This window comes from Ostrea edulis, chromosome 1, assembly GCF_947568905.1.
Source record: "Ostrea edulis chromosome 1, xbOstEdul1.1, whole genome shotgun sequence".
Classification (NCBI taxonomy): Eukaryota; Metazoa; Mollusca; class Bivalvia; order Ostreida; family Ostreidae; genus Ostrea; species Ostrea edulis.
Genome location: NC_079164.1, coordinates 77,738,256 through 77,765,594, shown reverse-complemented (window position 1 = coordinate 77,765,594; position 27,339 = coordinate 77,738,256). Strand labels below are relative to the sequence as shown.

Genomic DNA, 27,339 nt, shown 5'->3' with positions numbered 1-27,339 from the left:
TCTGAAGAGACAACAAATCTTGAAGGCTATAATATATTTTCGACTACATACATTATATTGCCTTTTCTATACATGTACATGTATGTATGTGTGTAATCAACTGTATATTTTTGGATGAATGATTTATCCACGTTAATTACATGCTATTGACGTGATTACTGCAAATACTCGTATGTAACTTTTTTCTTCGAATTTTTATCTAAATTATTTTAATAACATATTGCTCTTTTGAGCATGTTAGGATGTTTTAGAAATTGATTTCATTTGTTTCGCATTCTCTATTCATTACAACTGGATATGTACATCGGTTGAATATAACCAGAAAATCACTCGAATATAGCAATCTCATTTGAGGTATACACGGTTAAAGCGAAGCAGACTGTCTGAAAGAAATAATTATGACGGATTTACTTATATAAGAATCCATGTTAGCTTTAAATGTGGCCACCGATCGAACTCGACCGATCTAACTCTACCCACTGAGCTACAGTGACTATGTTTTAAAATGTGTGAAAAACATGGGAATTTATTCCGAAATGTACAATTTGGGTTGTAATGATATCTCCTATGGTATCACTTTATATTTACCCCAAGGTTTCTAAGTAACTGAACGTCCTCCCTGTATCTGTGGTAACTGTCACAGGCCACGTCACCAGTAGCGTTATTTTCTACGTGTTTATATTCGTGAACCCACGTGTCCCATACGCTTGGTCCCCGTCCTGTTAAATGGAAACGTCCTTTACTTAATCTTGTATCAGTTCTAAGTGCATTTAAATTTGTTGAAAACAACTTTTGATGGTATGAATTTGTATCTCTTACTGATAGATTGTCGATACAATTAAGCACTTTTCTTAAACATTCAAAACAGACTTAAAATGGTACAAACCCACGATGATTACTTAAAAAAATGAAATGAAAGTAAAAAATGTTTAATTTCATGTTGTATATATCAAAACCCCGAAAGGTATATAGTAAAACATTTTTTTTTAGAGATAGGACACTGAAAATATAAAATATTTTTGAAGCGTTCAGCATGTTTTTTACGTGTTTGCAGAAAAATCAAAACAAAGTTCGACTTATAATTGTCAAGGGTATCCTAACATAATAATGGCTGCAACGAGATATATTCAGGAAATGCAATAAGTTTGATTCATAAGGAAGATATCAATGTCATTTTCTAGAATTCCATACCTCCCTCATTCCACCCTCCCTCAACCTGGTACGCTGCGGTAGCCGCACTCCAAATAAAACCATCGGGGAATGTGTTGTAGTAAAACTCATGCTCTTGCGCAGGCGCAGTGCCCCGCCCTCCCATACTCGTGTATCCTGGTTTAAAACCGTTCTCTTTTACAAGCTGTTTGTAGAATCTTGCAGATGCCTTTGGTGTTCGTGTTCTGTTTGAGTCCGTAAAATTAACGTAATGAAGCCCAAAACGCTCGGAATATCCTCTCCGCCATTCAAAATTATCCATTAATGACCATGCTGTATATCCTTTTATGTTGCATTTGTCTAATCTAATTGCTGAGAAATTCAAAATTAGAAATATTTTTAACCGAGTGTAATATTTTCAGATGAATAATTGATTTCAATATGCATCATTTTGATTGGATTAAATGTGCTTACCTTTCAACATTTCGTTTATGTATGTCCTGTAGTAATGTATTCTGTAGAGATCCGTAAGAGATCCATTATTATCCGAAATTCCATTTTCAGTAATATACACAGGAAAGTTATTATAATGGGTTTTAATCCAGTTCAACATTTTCCGAAGACCAAATGGTGTCACTTTGAGCCATTCCGATCCAGATCTATTTAATACATGTAAGACCAATATCAGCATAACATAAGAGAGAGAGAGAGAGAGAGAGAGAGAGAGAGAGAGAGAGAGAGAGAGAGAAGGGGATTGAGCTAAAAAAACCAACGTTATGAAGGCTGTCAATTGAAGAAGAATAATTAATATAATAAATTTTTTTACGAAGGTGTTCTGACAGAATATTCCGTCTAAAAGTCTTACCCGAGCCAGGAAGGGTCGGCTCTTGAGGATGTTCCTTTGTCATCATCAAAACTGTGATCTGTTCGTGATTCATCGGGTCTTACCAGACTGGATGTATAAAAGTTCAATCCGAGAAAATCGGCCGTACCTGTATCAAAGTAATGTCATGTATACAATAGGAGTATATTGTGATTACATTTTCTACAGAATGAAAACGAATTTTACCATTGATTCTGGAAATATTCGAAAATTTAGGCAATCTAGATCCGCTTGTTCCATGACTGTTGTTTGCTACCCTCGCAACCATGATTTCTGGGTATTCGCCATTCACGAGGATCGGATGAGCAAACCATCCAAAGTTAAATTGGATGTCCCTATCGGATGCCTCAAGATAATCCGGATTGTATGGATCCTCCGGCTCCGCCCACCCAACATTTAGCGTGATCCCAATTTCTCCTGTAATATATCGTGTGTTTTTTAAAAGTTGCTGCAAAATGCTTATTCACTTGAACACGCAAAAGATTATTGTGAATATCAGAAGTAGGAGTACACATCTATCATATGTATAAATAACATTGGGTATACGTGTGTCAAACTGAGCAAGTATGGCGGCGTTATTGACGTTTTCCGGGGTTGATGATCACCTACACAATTATGTACGACACAGAGCTTTTAACAGTCTTGTTTAAAATCAGCATTTTGTAAATTCTATGGTTATAATGCTCTAATTTGCAAATGAAAGGCGAAGATAACGAACAGTGATCAATCTCATAAATCCCATAAGCAATACAAAATAAATAGTTGGGCAAACACGTATCCCTGGATATACCAGAGGTGGGATCAGGTGTCTAGGATGAGTAAGCATCTCCTGTCGATCGGTCACACCCGCCGTGATACAACTTGTCATTAGGTCGAATCCCGTCTGACGTGTTCCATACCAATTCTTACTCTGCTCTTTATCTACTGATTTTGACTATGGAATACTCCGTTTACCTGATGAAGATATAGGGCGCACTTCGTGTATAGTCTTTGACATCTGATCTCCCCCTGGTGTGTCCAGGGGTCAATATATGTTAGCCTTACTCTTATTTGTATTTTTATAGGATTTATGAGAATGGTTACTGTCCGTTATCTTCACTTTTTAATATTCTATGAAGAATTTTACTGATACATACGGCACCTGATCCCACTTTTGGTGTTTCTAGGGATTCTTGTTCGTCATGCTCTAAATTTTGCATTCTTTTTAAGATTTATGAGATTGGTCACTGTTCTTTATCTTCATCTTTTCATCAATATTGTTTTACAGACAATATTTAGTTTGATAAATCTTCTTAATAACAGTTAATCACTCTTAAGGTATCGTATATAGTGTATCTGTCTCAAATTCTTTATTTTAAATCCAAATTTAAGTTCCAAAATGAAAGTGAGTTTCTGATACTGGGATCATTTCTAAATAATGGAAATAAGTCGTGTACATATCACTTGTTGAAACATGCATAGTGTAAGCAATTGAATCACGTTGATCTGAAATATTCAACATTAATAAATCAAAGTTTTGTAATGATATTCAAGGTATATATGCAATGTCTTGGTGAAACAAGAAATTACCTTTCTGACTTGCTCTATACGTGTCGTTGTATATATGATAGGCTTCAGCATGGGCCTTAATAATGTTGTGCGCCGTTATGTAGGTATTTGTTCCTGGACCAATTTTCCCTGGTGGAAATGAACCCACACCGTAACCAAGATAGGAAACTATCCACGGTTCGTTGAATGTTATCCACAGCTTCGTCTAACAATATTTTTTAAATAGTAGTACAATGCATCGTTAATCAAACAAGAGATACTGTGAGCAATGCTCACTAAGAATACCCCCCGCTTACCCCAATCTCCCAAAAGGTGTTGTTAATAGGTATAAATTACCTCTTTCCTGAGTGTAAAAATATGGTATGCCTTTGTAGAAGAAATGGAAGATATAGTCCGAACACAAATCCATGGTATAAACCTATAATTTTGACCTTGAGATCAAAGGTCATAAAGAGGTCATGAATGTACATGACACATAGTCTCATGGTGATACACCTATGTCTTATGGTATGACTATGTCAAAACCCTATAATCAATTTTGACCTTGAGGCCAAATTTCAAGGTCATGAAGGTACCCGACACATTGTCTCATGGTGATACACTCATGTGTCAAATATGTTATGCCTATGTCAAAGAACAAAGAAGTCATGGCCCTGACACGAATCCATTGTAAAAACCATTAATTTTGACCTTGAGGTCAAGGTCATATGGAGGTCATGAAGGTACCCGACACATCGTCTCATGGTGATACACTCATGTGTCAAATATGGTATGACTATGTCAAAGAACAAAGAAGTTATGGCCCGGACACGAATCCATCGGGGGGTATAAAAATAAAATGCTTTCCATGGAGAAAATATGTCCGATTAGGCAATTTACCTTGTTTCCGTATTCATTGAAGCAGAAGTCAGCATAATCCTTGAATCTTTCTACGATGGATTCATTCATCCACCCTCCCTCTTCCTCCTCCAGGGCTTGGGGTAGATCCCAGTGATACAGGGTAATCATCGGCTCTATGTTGGCCTTTTTCAGTTCGTCTATCAAGGCATGGTAATACTGCACACCCTTGTTATTTTTACTTCCTTTTGTACCATCAGGAAACACGCGTGGCCAAGAAATGGAGAATCGATAGCGTGAGACCTATAATTATATACCACGTGTTAATTAAAGTAAAAATCCATCGTGCACATATGAAGTCAATGCTCTAAAATCAGTCTTTCTGCATGCTTGTCTGTCTGTGGTATTTACTACACAAAGTATTGACCTTCACTAGACACGAAGGTCATAGTATGCTGACTGTATAACTTACTCCAAGTTCCTTCAGCAATCGAATATCTTCTTTGTATTTGTGGTAGCTGTCACATGCCACATCACCGTTGTCATTATTGTAGATATAATCCTTCTGATGAGCAGATACATCCCAGATACTAGGTCCCCGCCCTGCCAAGACAAGTACGATGCCAGTGATTCTCATTTCAGTATAAAGAGCACAGAAAACCATCCAAGCAATCTAATTCGTTGAGCATGTTATTGAGATTGATCGCTGTTCGTTATCTTCACCTTTCATTTAAATGGTACCTTTCTTCGAAACAATAAGCTGTATCTTACCGTCTGTGTTCCATGCTCCTTCTACCTGGTATGCTGCTGTTGCTGTGCTCCATACAAAACCATCCGGGAACGTATCATAGTAAATTCCATGCTCATATTCTGGAGCAGTACCGCGTCCTCCTTTACCAGGGTAACCTGGCAGAAATCCATGTTCTTGGATAAGTTGTTTGTAAAATCTTGCTGAAGCTTTCGGCGTTCTTGTCCGCTTTGGGTCATTAAAGTTGACATGGTATAGTCCAAATTTTTCACTATACCCTCGCGGCCATTCAAAGTTGTCCATGAGTGACCAAGCTGTATAGCCCTTGATCTGACATCCATCAAGTTTTATGGCTAGGAATAGAATTTCAACCTTTTTACAACTCTCTCTCTCTCCCCCCCCCCCCTCTCTCTCTGATTATCATTTTACACAAAACAAATGTGATTATTGGCTGAGATATTATTTTCAATAAGTTAACCGATACATTGATATATTTGTTACATTTGCGAAAAAATTCTCGATTATAAAAATTAATAATGCCACATATCGACCGCAATGAAATTGAACATCGGCTCTCATTAAAGATAGTTTACCCTTTAATACTTCGTTGATGTATGAACGGTAATAATTGATTCTCCATGTGTCTACTAGAGAACCGTTTTGATCTGAAACCCCATTCTCCGTGATAATGACGGACGTGTTCGGATACTCTTTCTTTATCCAATTTAGAATCTTTCTCATTCCATAAGGAACAACCTTCAGCCAATCCGAGCCTGACCTGATAGCAAAATAGATACAAAACATGAAAAAAATAAATCAAAAACCATCCTATCATATAAATTAAACTCACTGACTGGACTATTTTGTGTCATGCAAGGTGAAGATAACGAACAGTGATCAATCTCATAACTCCTACAAGCAATACAAAATAGATAGTTGGGCAAACACGGACCCCTGGACACACCAGAGGTGGGATCAGGTGCCTAGGAGGAGTAAGCATCCCCTGTTGACCGGTCACACCCGCCGTGAGCCCCATATCCTGATCAGGTAAACGGAGTTATCCGCAGTCAAAATCAGTGTGCCAAGAACGGCTTAACAATCGGTATGAAACACGTCAGACAGCATTTGACCCAATGCGAGATTGTATTGAACTAGATCGTAACTCGACTTTCGGCTATTTCAACGTATTTAGTCGAATGTTTTCAACAGAAAGGTAAGAAAAATACGACAAGCACGTTTATCTGATCACTCATGGTGTCAAAAAAAGTAAAAATGAAATGTGGATTTATCTGAATACGTCGTAACACATCTTACGTTGGCCATGATGGATTTGTTTGATAAAGCACGTCTTTGTCCGCATCGTAGCTCTCCAGATCTGGTGGATTTTTGATTGGGGAAACCAAACTGGATGTATAATGATTCATCCCCAGAAAATCAGCAGACCCTGTCAAAATTCAGCAATCATAAAAACAATCTGAATCAGATTCAATATCCTGACTCTGATACATCGTGATAGGAATTAACTGAATTATATACATGTACCTTTAATATCCTGTTTTTCCTGTTCTAAATCAGATTCAATATCCTGACTCTGATACATCGTGATAGGAATGAACTGAATTATATACACACCTTTAATATCCTGTTTTTCCTGTTTTGAAAATGTTGGTAGTCTAGATGTGCTGTATCCCTGTGCTTGGCTTTTGTTTCCGATTTGATCTTTCATAACTTGGGGATAATCTCCATTCACCAAAATTGGATGTGCAAACCATCCCATTTCAAACTGGATAGCTCGCTCAGATGCCTCCCAGTCAGCAGCATCCGAGGTATTCTTAGGTTGAGCCCATCCAATGTTGAGAGTAATGCCAACCTGTCCCTTCTGTCTTGATCTGTATTTGCTTTTATATATTTTGTACGTTTGCGCATGTGCAATAATGATATTATGGGCCACTATGTAGGGCATCTTTGCTGGTTCGTTACGACCAGGTGCCATTCCACTTCCACCGTATCCTAGCCAAGCCACTACCCATGGTTCGTTGAAAGTTATCCAGTATTTCACCTGCGATAAAACATTAAGTTAATACTAAAATATAATATCGGGCTTTTTGTTATAGTTATATATATATATATATATATATATATATATATATATATATATATATATATATATATATATATGCTACAGAAGCAGAAATCTTCACAAATCTTTTCTAAATCTAAAAACAGCGCTAAATCGCGAAATAAGCATTGTCGGCATATTTAAATTCCGAATTTCATTTTCTTTTAACGTAAAAACTACAATTCTTATCTACAGTGTACATACTTTTGACAAACACATGCACACAAAGGAGTAAAAAATACTAAGTTTACCTTGCTTCCATATTCACTAAAACAGAAATTGGCATAGTTAACGAAGTGGTCGACAGTGCTTTTATTCAGCCATCCCCCTTCGTCCTCCAGAGCCTGCGGTAGATCCCAATGATAGAGTGTCACCATTGGTTCAATGTCAGCCGCGTTTAGTGCATTAATTAGTCTGTGATAATAATCCACTCCTCTATGGTTTAACATCTCTGTGGTGCCCAGTGGGTAAATACGAGACCAGGATATAGAAAATCTGTAGTGGGAAATCTGGCAAAATAAGGAAAAATATTCAAAGGCCTATATGGTAATCAGAAATACGTTTTACACAGTCAAAATCGTATATCTTTCAAGGATATTTGTAAAAAACAACGTTTCGTAGTATTTTCAGCATAGAGTATCGTGCTTCTTTAACCAATGTAAAATTCCTAAAACACCCCAAAACCAGACTCACAATATTCTAAAGTGTTTACAAACCGACAAACTGTGTGACTGAAGGAAAATACTGAATTGATGGTTTTGTACATTAAAGAAATCATGAAAACAGAAAAATTAAGTAGGAATTTCTATAATGCTATCCATCACGGTGACTCAGTCGTTAGAGTCTTCTCTTCGTGTCGGGGAGGTCGTGAGTTCGAATCTTGCTAGTACTCTGGCCGCGTCAAACCCAAGAATTAAAACTAGGTAGTGACTGCTCCTTCGCCAAATGCTCGGCACAGAAAGATACCTTATGAAGTCTCCTTAATAGCGTTAACAGTGATAAACAAGACACTCCTTGGACCATTCCCTCCGTCCTTAAAAAATCTGTAGCACCGGCAACCAAAGGTCCTCAGTGGTTTTCAGTGTATCGTGGTATGCCGCTCCATGACAGTTTGGTTCAAGAGAGACAACTCATAGATAAAAATAATCACAGAATTGGAATTTTGTTTTACAGTATGCATAAACAGAATTTGGAAAATAGAAAATTAATAATATAGTTTGTGTCTTTCAGATATGTGAGTCTGATTTTGATCACTGCATTTAGTACGGAAAGGTAACTCCGGAAAATAAGCCTCGATTTGAAAGCTGGAGTAGGTTATTCGTCAACTTCAATTTTGCTGGTGGTGGAAACATCATTGAACAAATGATATTGCGAGCCACCTATAAACATGATTCTTTGTATTTACATTGTCCTACATTGTAATAAGTTTACTTTTTATTGTTAACTGTCAGCATTTTTTAACTTGGGGTTCATAGGCCTTAACGATCCCCCGAGTACCATACAACTAATGCTTAAATCTCGCAAGTTACCTTCATGATTGTATATGAATGTGGCAAAAGACCTTTTTGATTACAACTTGGATAAAAGAAAATAGAGTTCATGGGAAAAGCGCCTGCGAACCCTATTGATTGGGGTATGATTTTAGTCGATATTATTCATTCAGCTGCTTTAACAAATTGTTATTCATTATCTTCCTCTACAAGATGTGCAATATTGTCAAACCTTTACAAAAGAACTTGCTTAGCGTTGTCCATGTGGTCTATTTATATTCATCCAATGCTACCTGTCTAAGATACCCAATTTGGGCATTCGTTCCAACCCCTTAATAAAATGAACTTTTCATGCTTGTATGGCATTTTGTTTAAAACAGAAATTAAACACATTTTTTATATACTCACCTACTTTTATTAAATCTACGACAACTAATTTAACATGCATTAAGTTTAGCAAGTTAATGAGAAACAACTTACTGTGGCACTTTTGTTTTTAAGCAAAGAATAGCGAAGGAAATAAATTGAAGACATTTGATATATTATCTACAAGTCATCGATACATTTCCATTTGATACACATGTATGCGATTCCAGTACATCTACACCATGTACCATTTTTCTTCTATGTCAGGAAATATCACAGAAGCAACCCAGTAGCTAATTTAATCTACCAGAAAAAGTACTAGATTGAACTTATTTCAATGTTTAGTTAAAATATCGTTCATACAAGATTCAACTTTTGTGGTGCAATGGTTCTTAAGAAGATTTTTAAATGACCTTTTCTTGCCTTTTCTTGATAATCTCTCTTTCGAAGAAGGCATTATCCTTCAGTTGAACAACCTCGAATTATAAGGATGTTTTGTAGCAAAGTTTGCTGAAATTGATCCAATGGTTCTGGAGAATAGTTGAGCAAGTGAAAAGTTTAGTCACGACGCCGGATAAAAACGGATAACAATAGATCACCTGAGTGACTCAGGTGACCTAAAAACAACGAGATACATATTCAAAACTTCGCAAAACAGACATCTCCTTTCCACATGATATTTCCAAAAAATCGTTATCCAGTTGCATCGTCCTTTGACTGACAAATCAACAAGAAAGAACACAGATTAGGGGGCTTTGTGCCAAAAGTAGGACATGTTCTACTAAGGTAAGCTTAAACCGTCTTTGGTTTTATTACTTCCGATGCCGGAAGAGCCAACATAAGCATCTTTATAGGCACTATGGTGTGAAATAGATGATTGTTGAACCTTGCGAGGCAAATGGCAATGATGTATGTAGCGCCTCTGATGCCCAGATGTGCTTAAGCAGGGGGATCCCATTACCGAAAAAACAATATGGGCCCCGTTTCTTCGCTATCAGGGCGCGAAATAGGTCATAACTATGTCATGCATGTCTTGATATGTATGGAGAGTAATAAAAAAAAACCACCAGAAAACATTTAAGAGATCTAGACGAAAAGACGACACAACTCCAAACGAAAAGAGACAAAGGAGATAACTTTAGTTATTGTTGTATTTTCGCATGAATTCAATCGTCCATTCTTCTTTTCGATCTGTCGTTCTTTCATGGCATGATTCAAATAAGCCACCATATGTAATAATTTAATCGACGAATTTTTTTTATTATAACGGCAAATTAAATGTAGTCAAAGAATTGTATCACTCTGAAATTCTTTGTAGAAATATCCGCCGCAGTGACTTAGAGATTAGAGCGCTTGCCCCGCATGTGGAAGGTCGGGGTTCGAATCCCGGCCGCGAGAGACCTAAGTCATTAAAATAGGTAGTGCCAGTTCCATCGCCAAACGCTCGGCATAAGGTGTAAATGTCACGGGTCCTCAAAGATGACCTTAAAACGGATGTCACAGTAGGTGTGACACGCTAAAGAACCCTCACTGCTGTGTGACCGTAAGCGCCAAGCATAGGCCTAAATTTGACAGACCTAAGTCGTTAAAACAGGTAGTGCCAGTTCCATCGCCAAACGCTCGGCATAAGGTGTGAATGTCATGGGTCTTCGAAGATGACCTTAAAATCGGATGTCCCGTATCACAGTAGGTGTGACACACTAAAGAACCCTCACTGCTTAATGGCCGTAAACGCCGAGCATAGACCTAAATTTGAAGCCCTTCACCGGTCTTGGTGACGTCTCCATATGAGTAAAAAATTCTCGAGAGGGACATTAAGCAAGATACAATAAATCAGTCATATCTTCATTTAAAATAAAGATAATTCAAATTTATATAGAAATATTCATAATTTTATTTTCATATATATTTCATTCATTCATTGAATAATTAACCAGTATCATTCAATAATTGAATTAGATCTAACTTTAGATGGAATAAGTGGATCTAAAGCTCTTTAACAAGTGTGAGGCGCGTTCCAAGCTCTTGTCATTTTTTTTTTTTTTTTTTTTTTTGTAATTCACCTTCACATTGACATCAGGCCTGGAGGTTAGAAAACTTTTTTGAGGATGTTTTCTTATTCAAACTCGAACTCAGTGCTCTAAATCGTATTCATACTAAAAATTAAAGGTTATAAAACTTTTATAGATTCATTCTCACACTGAAATAGAGTACATGCTCAAGATTTTTTGGAGCATGCTGAGAGTTGTACTCAAAACAAAGATGTCTGAGTTTGAGTATGAGAACGATAAAGTTTTATAACCTCCTGACCTGGTTGGGTTCGTGAATTCTTGTTTAAACGACGCCTGGTTTACTTTCATGAGAATGTGTTCAAGGCATGGCTAGCAAAGGTGATTATACGAAAACACGGGAAAGTACACACCCCTTGTCATCGTTTGCTGGGTATAACATACATTGCACACCTGTCTTGAAACCTCCATGTAATTGATGATTGGGCTTTTAAATAAAGAACACTCTGCAAGTCTCGCCCTCAATCGAGAGCCCTATCTTTTTGCCCAGATACAGTATGCCATTTGATTTCAGGTGGAGAATAAAGATATATTTATCAATTATATGCGAAACAAATCTCACAAGTCTAGACAGCAACACAAAATAAACACGTATTGGTTTTTTATAATAATATTTTTTCTGTGTTTTAAATATGACAACTTACTCCAAGTTCCTGCAACATTTCCACGTCTCTTTGGTAGTTATGGTAACTGTCACAGCTTACGTCACCATTGTCATCGTTCACTATATTACCCGGTTTATGAGAAAATGTGTCCCAAATGCTCGGTCCTCTTCCTATCGACGATAATTGAAAGGGTGCGAAAGACTATTTCTTATGTGTCGTTTGCTAATTTGAGTACAAAACAATTTTCGTGAACTCATTATAAATCTATAGAAGTTAGTACTTACTTAAACGTAACGAATAGATACAAGATCACAAATGTTAAGAATAACATTTCAAAACTGGAGAGTACAACTCTCACATATTTGAAAACTAGTGGAAATAAATTGTTTTAATACAGTATTCTCACATAGTTTGAATATGTTAAAATTTGAAATCATTAACATATTTCTATTACATGAAATTAATGAGCAATGCATCTTAACATTTCAGTCCTACTTAAGATTGATTGATTGAAAATTGTTTAACGTCCCTCTCAAGAATATTTCACTCATATGGAGACGTCACCATTGCCGGTGAAGGGCTGCAAAATTTAGGCTTATGCTCGGCGCTTACGGCCATTGAGCAGGGAGGGAACATTATCGTGCCACACCTGCTGTGACACGGAGCCTCGGTTTTTGCGGTCTCATCCGAAGGACCGCCCCATTTAGTCGCCTCTTACGACAAGCAAGGGGTACTGAGGACCTATTCTAACCCGGATCCCCACGGGAACCTACTTAAGAACACTGTAACAGTACATTATAACACATCGTTTATGTTTCCGATACCTATTGTATAAAAAAAAAACCCATACCGTCCTCATTCCAGGCCCCTTCTACTTGGTAGGCAGCGGTGGCGGCGCTCCAGATAAAGTCATCCGGGAATTGACCATAGAGAATTCCACTGTGGTTCATAGGATAATATCCATGCACTGCATGTATTATAAAAAAAAAAGTGATAAACAGAATTGATCAGTCACAAACTGTAATGCAGCAAGTCATCTTTATCTAGTATTAGGGAATGAAAAATTCGAAATACGTCAAAATTATCTTTTACTAATTTGAAACATCTTGTAAGATTCCTTACCCTCAATAACGAAAATCTGTAGCAGGAGACAAAGAGAAAAGATTGGGACATTCATTTCCCCTGGATGTATTCGTTAGCACGTGTAACGAGTGCTCCCTAACACATCGACACACACCCGATAAAACCTTTGTTCTAATTGGGGAACATTTACTTTAGATCGCTACAGGTAAGGAATTTAGAACTACCAAGTGCAATGCAAACGACTGACAACTGAAGGGCAGGCTGATTTTATATATCTTCAACAGATAAGTAATATTCTAACATCACTACAATGTACCGTTGTCGAGATGATTGAATATCTGTTTATGCACCTTTACAAGTAATTTTTTGCTCTCTGAAGTAAAGATAGATATTTATTCGTATTTGATCCAAGTTTAACTTCAAATTCTTAAATTTCGAATACCAAAGTTTCTACTTAAAGCGTGGATAGATAAGAATCTGACAAGTTCAATCGTGATGTATTGGGCGAGGATCTTTATTTCTGAAAATGCTGCGTGAGTGTTTTTGCGTTTTAAAGTTTTTTGGTTTTTTTTTAAATTCAGGAGTCTTCAAGATTTTCGTATTTAGATTCAAACACTTTCTTTGAATCAAAATTACAACAAAAGACTACTGATTATACAACAATAGGGGGGGGGAACGAACACGGAGTGTAAAATGTACATTTAATATAATGTATTAATCCATGAGGAGAGTGAATAAAATCGGTAATCGGTGACGATAGCAAGGAACGATGGGCCCCTATGCAAGAGAATGTGTTGTATGTAAACACTGTAGGATCTTAACCTGTGATATGCTTTAAATAACGCGTAACATATGATTTGAATATATATATTAAGCATACAATAACCTTGATGCATGCATGTGATTACTTAAAAGATGTTGAGTTTAAATCAGTGAATTCTGTAATCTTTAATTTAAACTGAGATACTTTTTTTATGTTGTTCGGTGAACATCGGGTTGCAATATACTAAGAGGCTACCTTTAACCCTTGTTGTCACCTCCAAACAAAAAATGGAGGTGATATCGAGAAAATGGAGACAGACATGAGAACTAAGTACATTGTACTTTAAAATATTTAGAACTCTCCTCTGAATTTTAAATCTTCTTGTGTATTTATTGCTACACCGTATGTTTACATGTAAAATGCAGTTCATCGGGATTGGCAATCCGCGTTTAATGTAGTAAATACGAGTTTGTTGAATTATTGTTGTAATAGTGAGAGAGAAAATAATATATTTCTTTCATTTCTATCAAATTCTGTACATGTATTTAAATTACGACATTGTTGTGTTCAAAGATTTAAAAACAATTTGCGATTAACTGGTGTTTTGGAATGTATGTAAATGCCCATCTCACTCATGGACATATACAATGCATGCTAATGGACTTTTGATCAAAGAATGCAAGTACATTACATATGAAAAAAATAAGAAAAAATACCATTGTGTGAACTTGTCTTTATTAAACGAACATATGGCTAGGAACTAAAATAGCATATTACATAATCTTACATAGTAATAAACTGGTTGGACTTTAAATCAGAAAATTGACTTATAGCTGCACACTATAGTTATAGTTTAAAACAGGCTGACTGGTCACATGACACAAAGTAGCCCAGCCAATAAAACATCTACAAATGTAAAATAACTTCTAAGTACAGGCAGAGAGCTTTGATTGATTAAGGTCTCGCCCAAGTCATAGAGTTCTAGATCAGTTTCCAACCCTTGACTCCAATACTTTAGTTTCTAATTACTGAAAAATTCAACAAAATAACGCCTGGATTTCAGCCATTTTACGGCGGTTAACTTATTGAATTATGTTTGATTGTGAGTGTTCGAGTTTCCCTGACGGCCCCCATTGAGCCTACTCTTTTTCGAACATCAGGGAAACGATCTTTTGCGTGCCAAGGGGGTTGTGATCCTTGAGTCATAAGGAAATCCATGAAATATTTCGTTTGATATCTGCCTGATTGGATATCGGTGTAGATATGTTGGCAAATGGTAGACCCTAATTGGAGTTGAAAATAGTCCCAAATCTTTTCGAGCCGAAAATCTCGAGTGTATTGGGGTAAACTGGGTTTTTGTTTTAGGCTCCAGAGGATTGGGTGTTTGGATGATCCCCTGGACGACAATTATTTAAGGTAGCGAAAGAAGATTTATTAATCGAGAGATGGCAGTTTACTATGGCATGATTCTGTTCACACTTATACAATTGTGGGGATAAAAGCATGGTTTCCTAGCACATTCCATTTTGGTACCCACTAGAGACTTGCTCCGACCCCTAACCATGTACATAACCCATAATTTCATGTTAACAGCCGACCATGATTGCCTAGGATCCATTGCGATTCTATAGATTATATAGAATATTTATAAAAGGGAAGCTTTATATGAATAAATCTAAAATGCCTTGAAAACAATAAAATGACCAGTGAATAAGATGTTCTTGCATGACTACAGCCGCGTGGTGCACTGAATCAGAATCCTTTTAAAAAAATCCGACGTCATCGGATGTATTGTGGTTTTAAAATATTGACAATTACAATCATTCTTCTATTAAAGAAGTTTAGCAAAAATTCGCCTCTTTTTGGCAAAGATTATTTCTATTACCCATAGAATAGGGAGAGGCGATGAGATAACAACACATATTACCAGATAAGCTGAAATATTTGCAAATATACAACAGTATTTTGGTAGCTAAAATATGAATCTGCCTGTCATTTATATTGGTATGTTACAATACCTATTCATGAAATAAAGATCAAATTAAAACGGTTTCTTCCTGTAAAGTTGGCAGTTAAAACTCCCAGCTGACCCTATGGAAGAGCAAACATCTTTGTGACGTTTGGTTGCTCTTCTACGCTTTAGAATACGTTTTGTCAGTACATGTATATGTATTATAATTGTTAAATGTAATGAATATTTATGGAGAAAATAAGGACAGGTGCGGTGAAATCTTGTGTAATAATATGAAAAACTGTTTATATATGCTTATTTCCCCCCTTTGTTTGTGAACCTTTATTTTCTTCATTAGTTACATTCTGCATTTCGCAAATTCTACGGTCGTGATAATGAGCTAATATACAAATATAAGCTTTCCTTACGTCGAATGTTGTCTGACGTGTTTTATACCATTAGTTAGGCCGTTCTTTGCATGCTGAATTTGATTACGGATTACTGCGTTTTTCTGATCGGGATATAGGGCTCACAGTGGGTGTGACCCGTCAACAGGGAATGCCTACTCCTCCTAGGCTTGATTCCATGTGTGTCCAGGGGTCCGCGTTTACCCTACTCTTGGTTTTGTATTATTTAATAGTATTTATTACACTGATAATTACTGTTTGTTATTTTCACTTTTTCGTTTGATAAATGACATTCTCACAAAGTTCTGTCTGATTGTTTTCTTATCTAAAGCAAAAAACAAACTTCAATTTTTCCCTGCTCTATATTTGCAACATAATTCAGAAGCTTTTCTACTATGATTTTTTTTTCTCCTTAAGGAGAAGGCTTAATATATAGGCGTTGCTTGCTTCCTAATTCTTATTATTCATAATAAAATGCTGTTTATAAATAAATAAATGTGATTTTTGTATCTCTATAGCAACTTCGTCAAAGTCTAAAAGAGGTATAGAACAGTTTACAAATAAAGAGTTTTAAAAACCGTAACAATAGATTTTCAAAATATTTTAATTTTACATTTACGTAATACAGGAACAAGCACATAGAGTGTAAAGAAAACATTCACAAGAAGAATGTAATATTGGTATTGTTACATATACAACAAACTCAGGACGTATCCTTATGCTTTTTAAACTACCCCACTTCAAAATTCTGCAGAAAACCAAAGGGCTACTTTTGATTATTTTCAAAATATCTAACTACAGCAATTATTCAAGTACATTATACTTCATGCTTCGTTATGAAACATAAAATTGCTAACATGCTTATCATTAAAGAAACAAAAGCACTAATGGAAGGTGAACCCGATGATTCCGGTTTACAAATGTTCACTGTGGGTCTCTGTGTATTAGTTGTTGAGGTAGTGCTTGGAGAAGATGGGGCTTCCTGTACAAAACCATTGTCTGTTATGAGCTTTGTGAAGTAACGTGCACTTGCTTTCGGAGTTCGAGGCCTTTGAGGATTAGTAAAGTCAACATAATGTAGTCCAAAGCGTTCCGAATAGCCTCGCGCCCATTCAAAATTATCCATCAAAGACCATGCAGTGTATCCCTTTACGTTAACACCATCCAATTGTATAGCTAGAGGATGCATAAAACGAATATTAATATATTTTTTCTGATCCAGTTGCGCAGACGGTTGTTTATTTACAACATATATAACTACCTCTTAATTTCTCATTGACTTGAAAATTTATTTAACATCAAATATCATCTGATTTTGATTTACTGTGATTTGTGCACAAATTGAAACATTTGCTTATTTTCATCTTCTATTATCAATACGCACCTTTGAATACATTATTGATGTAATGTTTGTAATAGAATATTCTATGTTCGTCCTGTAGAGATCCATTTCGATCAGACACTCCATTTTCCGTGATGTAAATTGGGAAATCCCCGTATGTATATTTCACCCAGTTCAGCATACGCCGAATACCGACAGGTGTCACTTTTAACCAATCCGAACCAGATCTATAAGGAAACATGAAAGGCGAAGATAACAAACAGTGATCAATCTCATAACTCCTATAATCAATACAAAACAGAGAGTTGGGCAATTACAGAGGTGGGACCAGGTGTCTAGGAGGAGTAAACATCCCCTGCCGATCGGTCACATACTCGTTTTATACTGAAACCTTTTGTTTTTATTACATACGGATTACTCCGTGTACCTGATAAGGACTCACGGCGGTTGTGACCAGACATCAGGGCATGCTTACTCCTCCTAGGCATCATACCTTTGTATCCTACACTTAATGTGGTATTTTTATGGGATTCATAAGATTAATCACTGTTCGTTATCATCTTTGTTCATTCGTATAAATATTGATTGCAATGTATCAATAGTATATAAAACACATGTATAAGTATGGAGACAGTGTCTCTATCTCACCCTAGCCATTTAGGATCTTTTGTAAACTCTGCATCCTGGTCACCAACATAACTCTGAACTGTGGCGTTAATACCACGCACAAGGTTCGAAGTGTAGAAGTTCATTCCAAGAAAATCGTATGTTCCTATAATTAGAAGGACATTTACATTAGATGTATAACTGATAAAGAGGAAAATGGGAATGTGTTAATAAAGCATTACCTTTTATATATAACTTTTCATTGGGTGTAAAAACAGGAAGCCTGCTTGTGGTGTATCCCTGTTCTTGGCTTTTCCTGTCCACTTGATCTCTCATCACCTGGGGATAATCTCCCCTCATAACAGGATTAAGGAACCAACCGAACATGAAATTAATGGCACGATCAGATGCCGCCAGATCTTTAGGATCAGATGGATTTTTGGGAACCTGCCAATCCGTGTTCATGGTAATACCAATTATTCCTAAAAAGATTTTTTAACATTAGAAAAATGTGCGAGACCATGCTATGAATTTTATATCTGTTTTCAAAGAGTTACAAATGAGGAAATACCCTTCTGAGTATTCTTGAAATCTTTTTCGTAGATTCTATATGCCTTTGCATGTGCTTTGATAAGATTGTGTCCTGCGGCGTAGATTCGATCCCCCTTTCCCGTAAGTCCTGGTGCCATCACCCCAATTTCATAACCATGGTTGGATACGACGAAGGGCTCGTTCAGTGTGATCCAAAATTTAACCTAAAGAACGATCAAAAGAGCAGAACTGCACAAGAAAGCATTTTCCATGATAGGTGAAGATAACGAACAGTGATCAATCTCCCATGTGATGAATTCAATATTTTCATATTTACGTATACATTCAAACTCATTAACATAACCATTTCTCCTGGAGAATTAAAAACACTTAGACTTTTAAAACTCTATAAATATGATATTTATAAATATATGAAATCAATGACCAGGTCTGTTAATGCTTTAGTTACAGACCCTGTCTCCAAACACTGTGAAGCAAAGTCTGGCGTACTCCGCGAAGAGATCTGCCGTCTTCTCGCCTTGCCATCCTCCGTACTGCATCAATGCTTGTGGAAGATCCCAGTGATAAAGAGTAACCATAGGAACAATTCCCGCGTCTACAAGCGCGTCAATCAAGTTATTATAATACTGAATACCAAGACGATTGATGGTTTTTGTTGTTCCGTCTGGGAGAATTCTTGGCCAAGAGATCGACAGTCTGTAATGAGTGGTCTGAAATGTAAAGTTTATTAATAGATATATCATTTCGTATGACAAACGCTCTCTGTCATTTTCCTATATTGGTATTTGACCCCGTCTTTCAGTACTTTGATTCTATACTGGTATGTCCTGCTCAGTATATGCATTCGCCACTTATCGAAAATTCAAAAACCCTGACCAACCTTTAAGTTCTTGATGAGTTGCACATCTTTCATATAGTTATGGTAACTGTCACACGCTACATCACCTGTGTCATTATTGTCCACATTACCAGGCTGGTGTGAAAACACGTCCCAGATCCCGGGACCCTTTCCTGTAATTAGAAATCATGCTTTGAATTTGTTGAAGATGATGTTTTTCCCGAAAATTAAATTTACTTAAAAGTATAGATTTAGTGTCCTGTACCATCTTCATTCCATGCCCCTTCTATCTGATATGAGGCCGTAGCCGAACTCCAAGCGAAATCTGCGGGGAACCTTCCATATAACATGTCAGTTTCATAGCTCAGTTTCCGATAAGGATTGTTTTCAGGGAATGATGTGGGGGAACGTTCCGTCGTGGGCGCCTCGTCATTTACAAATCCATTGTCAGTAATGATTTTCGTGTAGTATAAGGCACTGGCCTTGGGAATTCTTGGTCTTTCAGGATCATTGAAATCAACATAATGAAGACCAAAACGTTCTGCATACCCTCTTGCCCATTCAAAGTTGTCCATGAGTGACCACGCTGTGTACCCTTTTACATTTACATCATCTAAACGTATTGCTAGAACAGAAAAGAAATGAAAGAGCCATCAATTATCAAAATTTTCACGCAGTTCTGAAACCTTCCATGCGATGTTCAAACTTTAGTGATTCAAAAATTTAAAATCCATAGTAACATTACCCTTCAGAACGTTATTGATATATTGTTTGTAATAGGAAATTCTGTGTTCATCTTGTAAGGATCCATTTCTATCCGATACTCCATTTTCTGTGATGTAAATTGGAATATCTCCATATGTGTACTTCACCCAATTCAGCATACGCCGAATTCCGACCGGAGTTACTTTCAACCATGAAGATCCTGATCTAGAATGCCCATTATTTAATGCAATTATTAATCTGCATATGGACATTCAAAGTGCAAGGTATGTATTAACAGAAAATTTGTTTGATGAAATTAACCCTAGCCAAGAAGGATCTTTAAACATCTCCACGTCCTGGTCTCCGTAATAGCTCTGATCTGTCGCCTCTCTGTATGTACCAATACTCGAGGAATAGAAATTCATCCCAATAAAATCAAAAGTACCTGTAAATTAAAAGAACACAATACTTGCCTGCGAATTTTAGATGACTACTTTCCAATATAGTAATATGCTGTGATTATGACATGAGTAAGGCTTTTGACGAATGATTACCTCTTATGAAAGTTTTCTCTTTCTCGGAGAATATGGGCAGCCGACTCTTGTTAAAATTCTGACTCCTGCTTTTTCTGTCGACCTGCTGTTTCATGACTTCTGGATAATCTCCATTTATAACTGGATTAAGGAACCAGCCAAACTCAAAATTGATGGCTCTTTCAGAGGCAGCTATGTCACGAGGATCACTGACGTTTTTAGGGAAAACCCATTCTGTGTTCAAGGTTATCCCAACTTCACCTACGTAGAGTAATCCAATTTTAATTTTTATCCCCTAAAATGGGGTACATCAGAAAGGTTGATTTAACACTACATGATCTCCTCACCTCTTTGAATGGTTTTGAATTCCTGCTCGTATAATCTGTAGGTCTTCGCATGTGCTTTTATCAAATTATGCCCAACATTATAGGTTGCATCACCTTTCCCTTTAATTCCAGGTGCCATTTCCCCTGTTTCATATCCAAGATGCGATACTACCCACGGTTCATTGAAAGTTATCCAATACTTGACCTGTACATAATGTCAAATACGATACTTTTACTGATAAAGCATACTAATTTCATTAATGTCATTATTGTCTTTCAATATGGATGATTATACTAATGTTGTCTTACCCGATCACCAAAATACGTAAAGCAAAGTCTGGCGTACTCGGCAAAATGATCTACAGTTTTTTCATCCTGCCACCCGCCATTTTTCATCAAAGCTTGAGGGAGGTCCCAATGATATAGAGTAACCATAGGAACAATACCGGCATCCATTAGAGCGTCAATCAAGGCATTATAATAATCAATACCAAGACGGTTTACGGAACTGATAGTTCCTTGGGGTAAAATTCGTGGCCAGGAAATGGAAAATCTATAGTGACTTGTCTAAAATGAACGAAAAATACATCATGCGTCAGTGATGGCATCTTTTAGCATGTATCCATCTTACAAATATCAAAATGAGGTCTAAAGTTCAATTGAAGTACATAAAGTAAAATCTTTCATTTATTTACAGGATCTCTCTCTCTCTCTCTCTCTCTCTCTCTCTCTCTCTCTCTTTCTCTCTCGTGTGTGTGTACCTTCAAATTCTTAATAAGTTGAATGTCATCTAGGTATTTATGATAGCTATTGCATGCAACATCACCAGTATCCATATTGTCGATATGTTGTCCATTATGTGAGAAGGTATCCCAGATACTCGGTCCCTTTCCTAGGGTAAAAGAAAAAACAGAACGTAAACAAGCAAGTTCTTTGTCACATTTAACCGATTATAAACATCACTTAGTTGCTCTTACCGTCTTCATTCCAAGCACCTTCAACTTGATAAGCGGCTGTTGCAGAGCTCCAAGCAAAGCCTTTAGGGAAAGTTCCCAAGTACATTTCATCTTCAAATGGGAGTTGCCGATAGGGATCGTTCTCCTTGCTACCAAGATTTGGTTTTTGTTCAATCAAAGCACTTATGTTGTTTACCAGCCCGTTCTGTCTGATTATTTGTGAGTAAACTTTTGCGGATAATTTTGGTGTTCTAGGCAGGTTCGGATCACTGAAATCTACATGGTACAGTCCAAACTTAGCTTTAGTTCCATATGTCCAATCCACATTATCCATTAATGACCATACTGTATATCCTTGAACATTGCAGTCGTCCAATTTAATAGCTGAAATTCGAATGAATGATTTGAATGTCTTTGTTTAATATCTGTATCATATGCCAATATAATCAAAAATCAACATCCTCAAAACTTTCTTAACTACATGTATGCTATGCATGTCTGTCTCTTGTATATGTCTTATTAAATCATAACTAGTTTTTGTATATTTGCCCCTTGTGGGTCCATAATTGGTCAATAATCATATCATATTATACCTTTTAGAACTTCATTTATATATTGCAAAAGGATAGATGCCCTGTCGTGATCATTTAAAGTGCCCGTATCATCCGGATATCCATTTTCCGTGACATAAACTGGGATGTTATTGTAACTGTCCTTTATCCAGTTTAACATTTTTCGTAGACCATATGGAGCAGATCCATAATTTCCAAATGCTGTTCTGAATTTTAAAATAGATTTTGTAAAATCTTATTCAAATTCACAAGACAGCGTATAAAGCGTATATTGAAATAGAGAACTAAATATCTGCGAAATATTTTTCTAATTAATGTTATCAAATATTGTATTATATGAATTTTATCAAACATACTGTGTCCAAGAAGAGTCGACAGAGATTACTGAATCTGTGTCAATTTCAAATTCTTTCTCAATCTCGGTGGAACCGGTTATGTAGTATGTTGAATAAAAGTTAAGTCCAATGAAATCAGCCGACTCTGAAGTTAAAAATTCATTGAAAAACAGTACTTTAATCTGGACAATGTATAATGAATATAGCATTGAAAGTCATAATCATTATCGAGATACAGATCATTACCTTTAATTTCAAGCTTCTCCACATCCGTAAACAATGGAATAATGCTTCCAGCTAAAGATAGATTTTTCTCCACCATATTTCTAAGGTATGGTGAATAATCACCACTAACCAAGATTGGATAAGCAAACAGTCCTAGAGTGTGTTCCATTCTTCTCTTCTGAGCATCGATATCGCCAGGGTGTGTTGGTCGTTTGGGTTCATACCAATCGTTTTTGAAAGATATACCAATTTTTCCTGCAATAATAAATTTTAATATTTTGTATGATAAATTGTTTGCAAAATTCAGTTAAGGGTTGGTGTATAGTTAAGCCAATCCTCATAGTCGGGGAAATAACCCGATGATCATTACAGAGTTCGTACATCACGTTTTAAGGGATATACTGGTATGGTGAAAATTTCTGTGTTCTATTCCTGAGATGTTTTATTGAATACATATGAAGTATATGTAGATTGGTTTACAATACAAGCATTGTGTGTTCCCTATAATTGTATTCTGCTATGAAATTATTTTGTTTATTCAGGTATAAAATATCACAGAATGTCATGAATAACAAGTAAAAGATATATATATTGGCATGACATACAGATGCTCTCTAATTTAAGGATCACCCTTAAAAGATTATACAAGCTTAATCCCAAAGCGTTTCTTAAGTTTCAATTAATAGCTTAATAACAAAATACGAGTAAAAAATTACATTCTGGACTTAAAGTAGGGAAGAAGTACTAAGAATATTGCTTAATGCATAGAACAAAATGACATGATTCAGATGATAAAAGTTTAGCATGATATACATGTATACATGTACAAGGATACTGACTAGTGTAATTATGAAATATGAAAAAAACAAAAAACAAAAACTTGACAAATCAAAATGCACATGTAGCATTTCCAGCATTGGTAGCTAAAAACGATTTCAGTTTATTTTTGATTTTTTGTCTTATAGCCATCTCTTTTCATCTAAAGTATACAAAGATGAATCTGTAGGAACCAAACTTATTTGTCCAATATAATAAACATTTTATCCAGCATCTATACACAGCTTTTATCAGTATTTACGTAAGGCAAATGATCGGTCGCAGTGTAGACCATTCGTTTCATGACCAGAAGGTCGTAAGTTCGATTCCGCTCGTGCCATAACCGCGACATAGCTAGACACAAACATAGGTAGTGATTGCTCCTACGCCAAACGCTCGGCATTTCAAAGTGAGAGTCAAGGGTCTTTGTTATATTACCTTTAGAGTGGAGGTCCCATGTCACTAGAAGTGTTGGCATGTTCAATAACCCTCACTCCTTGAGGCTAAGCATACAGGTCTAAATTTGTGGTAGTTCACCTATAGCTGGTGACGTCTCAATATGAGTGAAAAATTCTCGACGGGGCGTAAAACAAAGATATACACAAACACACGCAAGACAATGTTGGTGCATCTATCTTAACGATGCCAACACTGCTGACCTTGTGAAAAATGTTCTCAATGTTGGTGCATCTATCTTAACGATGCCAACACTGCTGACCTTGTGAAAAATGTTCTCAATGTTGGTGCATCTATCTTAACGATGCCAACACTGCTGACCTTGTGAAAAAAATTCTGATTTCCTACATTCATCTTTATAATAATAAAAGTCTAACAGCCTTCTGTAACATTTACAACTTTCGTATTTAGCTGGAAAGAAAAGCAGCGAAAAATACAAGCCACGAGTAACTCGGGTAAAGTGCCAGCGCTTTACTTGTACTAAATGTATCTACATTGATTAATTAAGCTGCCAAAAATACATTTAAGCCCGTGGGCTCATGATCTACACGTACATAGCATTTAAGTTCCTTCAAAAACGACTTTGAAAGAATTAGACGAATCTGAAATTGTATTTCATTGCAAACTTTAAATGAAGAGATGCGTATATCTTCCAAGAATGTGAATTACTGAAACATATTTCAAACATGACGAATTCATCATACCTTTTTGTGTTGCTCGATATTCTTTATCGTAGCGGCGGTAGACTCTTCCATGGGCCCTGATTAGATTGTGCGCCGCCTTGTAGGACTCCAGGCTGGAGTAGACAACACTGTAGGGGTCATTAACCGTTATCCAGTGCTTTACCTGTGGTAAGGACAATAACTAATTAATGACCACGTATTCCTATTTAGGAGAATTGAACAAAGTAAAGGATCCACTCAAATGTACATATATCGTGGTTGTGATTAAAACTCAGGGAAAGGAGTATTTCTTTTAACACAATAATGAAGAATTAATAAAAACTGGATTACTACATATATAATATCATACTTGTACATGTTTTGGTGAGATTGTAGAATAATTTTATTAAGTTAAATGCACAATTTGTATAATTCACTCTCACGTACACGATCTCCAAATTCACGGAACAGAATCATTGCATATTGTTCAAACGAGTCCACCATGCTATCATTCGTCCATCCTCCATATTGATACAGAACCAACGGCATATCAGAGTGGTACATGGTAACCACGGGAGCAATACCAGCATCCACCAACGCATCAATCAAGTTGTTGTAATATTCAATTCCTAACTGATTTACATTATTCGCTGAACCATGGGGTAAAATCCTACTCCAGGATATTGAAAAGCGATAATGCGATACCTACAAAGTTTGAAAAATGGTGATTCTTGTGACATAGTTCATGGTGCAAATGTCAAAAGAACATTTCACCGCGGTAGCAACAAATAACTTACTTTTAACTGTATCAATAAACTGACATCGCTCAGGAAATTAGTATAACTATTACACGCCGTGTCTGGCCAGTCCTCCTTGGGGAACAGATTATTCTTCGTTCCTTCCTCCACAGCATAATCAAATAAACTGACACCTTTTCCTTTGAAGCACAGCAAAGTTTCAGATATTACCAATTCTATTTTCCATATTCAGTTCCGCACTATTGTATAAACGTGCATTACTATACCCCATACCTAACCTTACTTACCATCCTCATGTTTTCCTCCCTCGATTTGAGATGCGGCAGTTGCGACACCCCACATGAAGTCCTCTGGAAACTTTCCTTGGTAGAAGTTGTCAGCGTTCTTTAGTTCCCGATATACCCCCAGTTTATTTCCGTTCTGGGGCGAGGTAAGGGAGTTTTCCAGAAACCCGTTGTCATTCACAACTTGTTTGAAAAATTCCGCAGAGAGTTTTCCTGTCCGGGGTCTACTTGGGTCGCTGAAGTTTACGTAGTGTAAGCCAAACTTTTCCGAGTAGCCTGCCCGCCATTCTAGGTTGTCCATGAGGGACCAGGCAGTGTATCCTTTCACATTGCATTTATCCAGATTGACAGCTGTAATTGATTAAGATACATATGAATCTTACGTGTATACATCAGAAATTAAAGTTCTATATGTGTTCAACAGTTTGATCGAGCATGTAATTCCTGAAAAATAATTCCAACATCTGTATCGTGTAACGGGTTTAGTGGGTTGAAAAGTTTGCAAATGCCATAAAGGTATACCAATAATTTCGGCGGTTAATTTGGCGATTTCGAGAATTACATATATGTTCCAAATAATTAATCTAGATATACATGTAATTATATTAAGACCGGTGAACATAATGTGACAAGAAATGAAATATTAAGACCGGTGAACATAATGTGACAAGAAATGAAATATTAAGACCGGTGAACATAATGTGACAAGAAATGAAATATACAGCATCCATGCATGATGTTCATCTGTTACATTCAAAACTTTATTTGACGTCACAATGCAATTTCAGCGCGGATTGAAAAGAGATATGCTTATCGAGGGTGGGAACATTTTCAGCACGGACTCTCTTCAAAACATTAGATTGAAATTCCAAGTTTTATGTTGATTTTCAAATCTACTCAGTTTACTCTTATTGTATCAATGAATTATAATGCTAAACATATGGTATAAGATATTCAAAACGAAAGTATGAGGTTTTTAAGAAATTACAACCAAGGGAAACATGATTATTAGTTCAATTTTAATAATCCATCTAGCTGATCACAGTACAATGAGCGGGTAATAGTCCCACGAAAACTGCAGTTTCTCATTTTAATCAACGTTTGGCTTCTATTTCAAGCGCAAAATATGAATGGAAGATTATTTTTTAAAATTCTATTTCACCACAGTTCTGAACCGTATACTCATTAATGCATGTTTGTTAGTTAACTTTTCAAACTAAAATATGGAACTCGATTTACTAAGAAATCTGTTGTCATCTCTCATCATCTGTTATTTACGCATACTTTATTGTTATCGCATAAAACACATTAAAATTAAAAGAACTAGCAGCACTTTTATCGTTGTGAAAGGCGAA

At 36.4% G+C, this 27,339-nt stretch overlaps 2 protein-coding genes across 3 annotated transcripts in view; both read right to left on the bottom strand.

Annotated features, from left to right (window-relative positions):
- The window catches only part of LOC125680292 (lactase/phlorizin hydrolase-like), a 46,973-nt gene extending 33,730 nt beyond the window's left edge, over positions 1-13,243 (bottom strand). Inside the window, exons 1-16 of one of the 2 annotated variants that reach the window (XM_048919763.2) lie at positions 12,937-13,243; positions 12,665-12,781; positions 11,854-11,984; positions 7,536-7,793; positions 6,798-7,224; positions 6,480-6,609; positions 5,759-5,943; positions 5,189-5,518; positions 4,890-5,020; positions 4,460-4,720; positions 3,602-3,785; positions 2,219-2,449; positions 2,015-2,141; positions 1,624-1,808; positions 1,192-1,521; positions 589-719 (exon numbers count right to left, since the gene is read on the bottom strand). In XM_048919763.2, coding sequence (XP_048775720.2) covers positions 589-719; positions 1,192-1,521; positions 1,624-1,808; positions 2,015-2,141; positions 2,219-2,449; positions 3,602-3,785; positions 4,460-4,720; positions 4,890-5,020; positions 5,189-5,518; positions 5,759-5,943; positions 6,480-6,609; positions 6,798-7,224; positions 7,536-7,793; positions 11,854-11,984; positions 12,665-12,781; positions 12,937-12,991 — 3,213 coding nt within the window. In that variant the 5' untranslated portion in view covers positions 12,992-13,243. Of the gene's footprint in view, positions 1-588; positions 720-1,191; positions 1,522-1,623; positions 1,809-2,014; positions 2,142-2,218; positions 2,450-3,601; positions 3,786-4,459; positions 4,721-4,889; positions 5,021-5,188; positions 5,519-5,758; positions 5,944-6,479; positions 6,610-6,707; positions 6,726-6,797; positions 7,225-7,535; positions 7,794-11,853; positions 11,985-12,664; positions 12,782-12,936 lie in introns of those variants that run through there. The other variant, XM_056161398.1, reaches the window with a different exon arrangement.
- A 3,361-nt stretch (positions 13,244-16,604) lies between these two features.
- Positions 16,605-27,339, bottom strand: part of LOC125680285 (lactase/phlorizin hydrolase-like) — a 43,028-nt gene continuing 32,293 nt past the window's right edge. Inside the window, exons 22-43 of the mRNA XM_048919749.2 lie at positions 25,988-26,335; positions 25,740-25,879; positions 25,390-25,647; positions 24,985-25,126; positions 23,030-23,263; positions 22,805-22,928; positions 22,470-22,654; positions 21,898-22,260; positions 21,682-21,812; positions 21,230-21,487; positions 20,942-21,125; positions 20,616-20,855; positions 20,383-20,506; positions 20,102-20,286; positions 19,622-19,981; positions 19,399-19,529; positions 18,971-19,228; positions 18,538-18,721; positions 18,209-18,448; positions 18,009-18,132; positions 17,403-17,587; positions 16,605-17,194 (exon numbers count right to left, since the gene is read on the bottom strand). Of these exons, the coding sequence (XP_048775706.2) occupies positions 16,836-17,194; positions 17,403-17,587; positions 18,009-18,132; positions 18,209-18,448; positions 18,538-18,721; positions 18,971-19,228; positions 19,399-19,529; positions 19,622-19,981; positions 20,102-20,286; positions 20,383-20,506; positions 20,616-20,855; positions 20,942-21,125; positions 21,230-21,487; positions 21,682-21,812; positions 21,898-22,260; positions 22,470-22,654; positions 22,805-22,928; positions 23,030-23,263; positions 24,985-25,126; positions 25,390-25,647; positions 25,740-25,879; positions 25,988-26,335 (4,757 nt within the window). The 3' untranslated portion in view covers positions 16,605-16,835. The remainder of the gene's footprint in view (positions 17,195-17,402; positions 17,588-18,008; positions 18,133-18,208; positions 18,449-18,537; positions 18,722-18,970; positions 19,229-19,398; positions 19,530-19,621; positions 19,982-20,101; positions 20,287-20,382; positions 20,507-20,615; positions 20,856-20,941; positions 21,126-21,229; positions 21,488-21,681; positions 21,813-21,897; positions 22,261-22,469; positions 22,655-22,804; positions 22,929-23,029; positions 23,264-24,984; positions 25,127-25,389; positions 25,648-25,739; positions 25,880-25,987; positions 26,336-27,339) is intronic.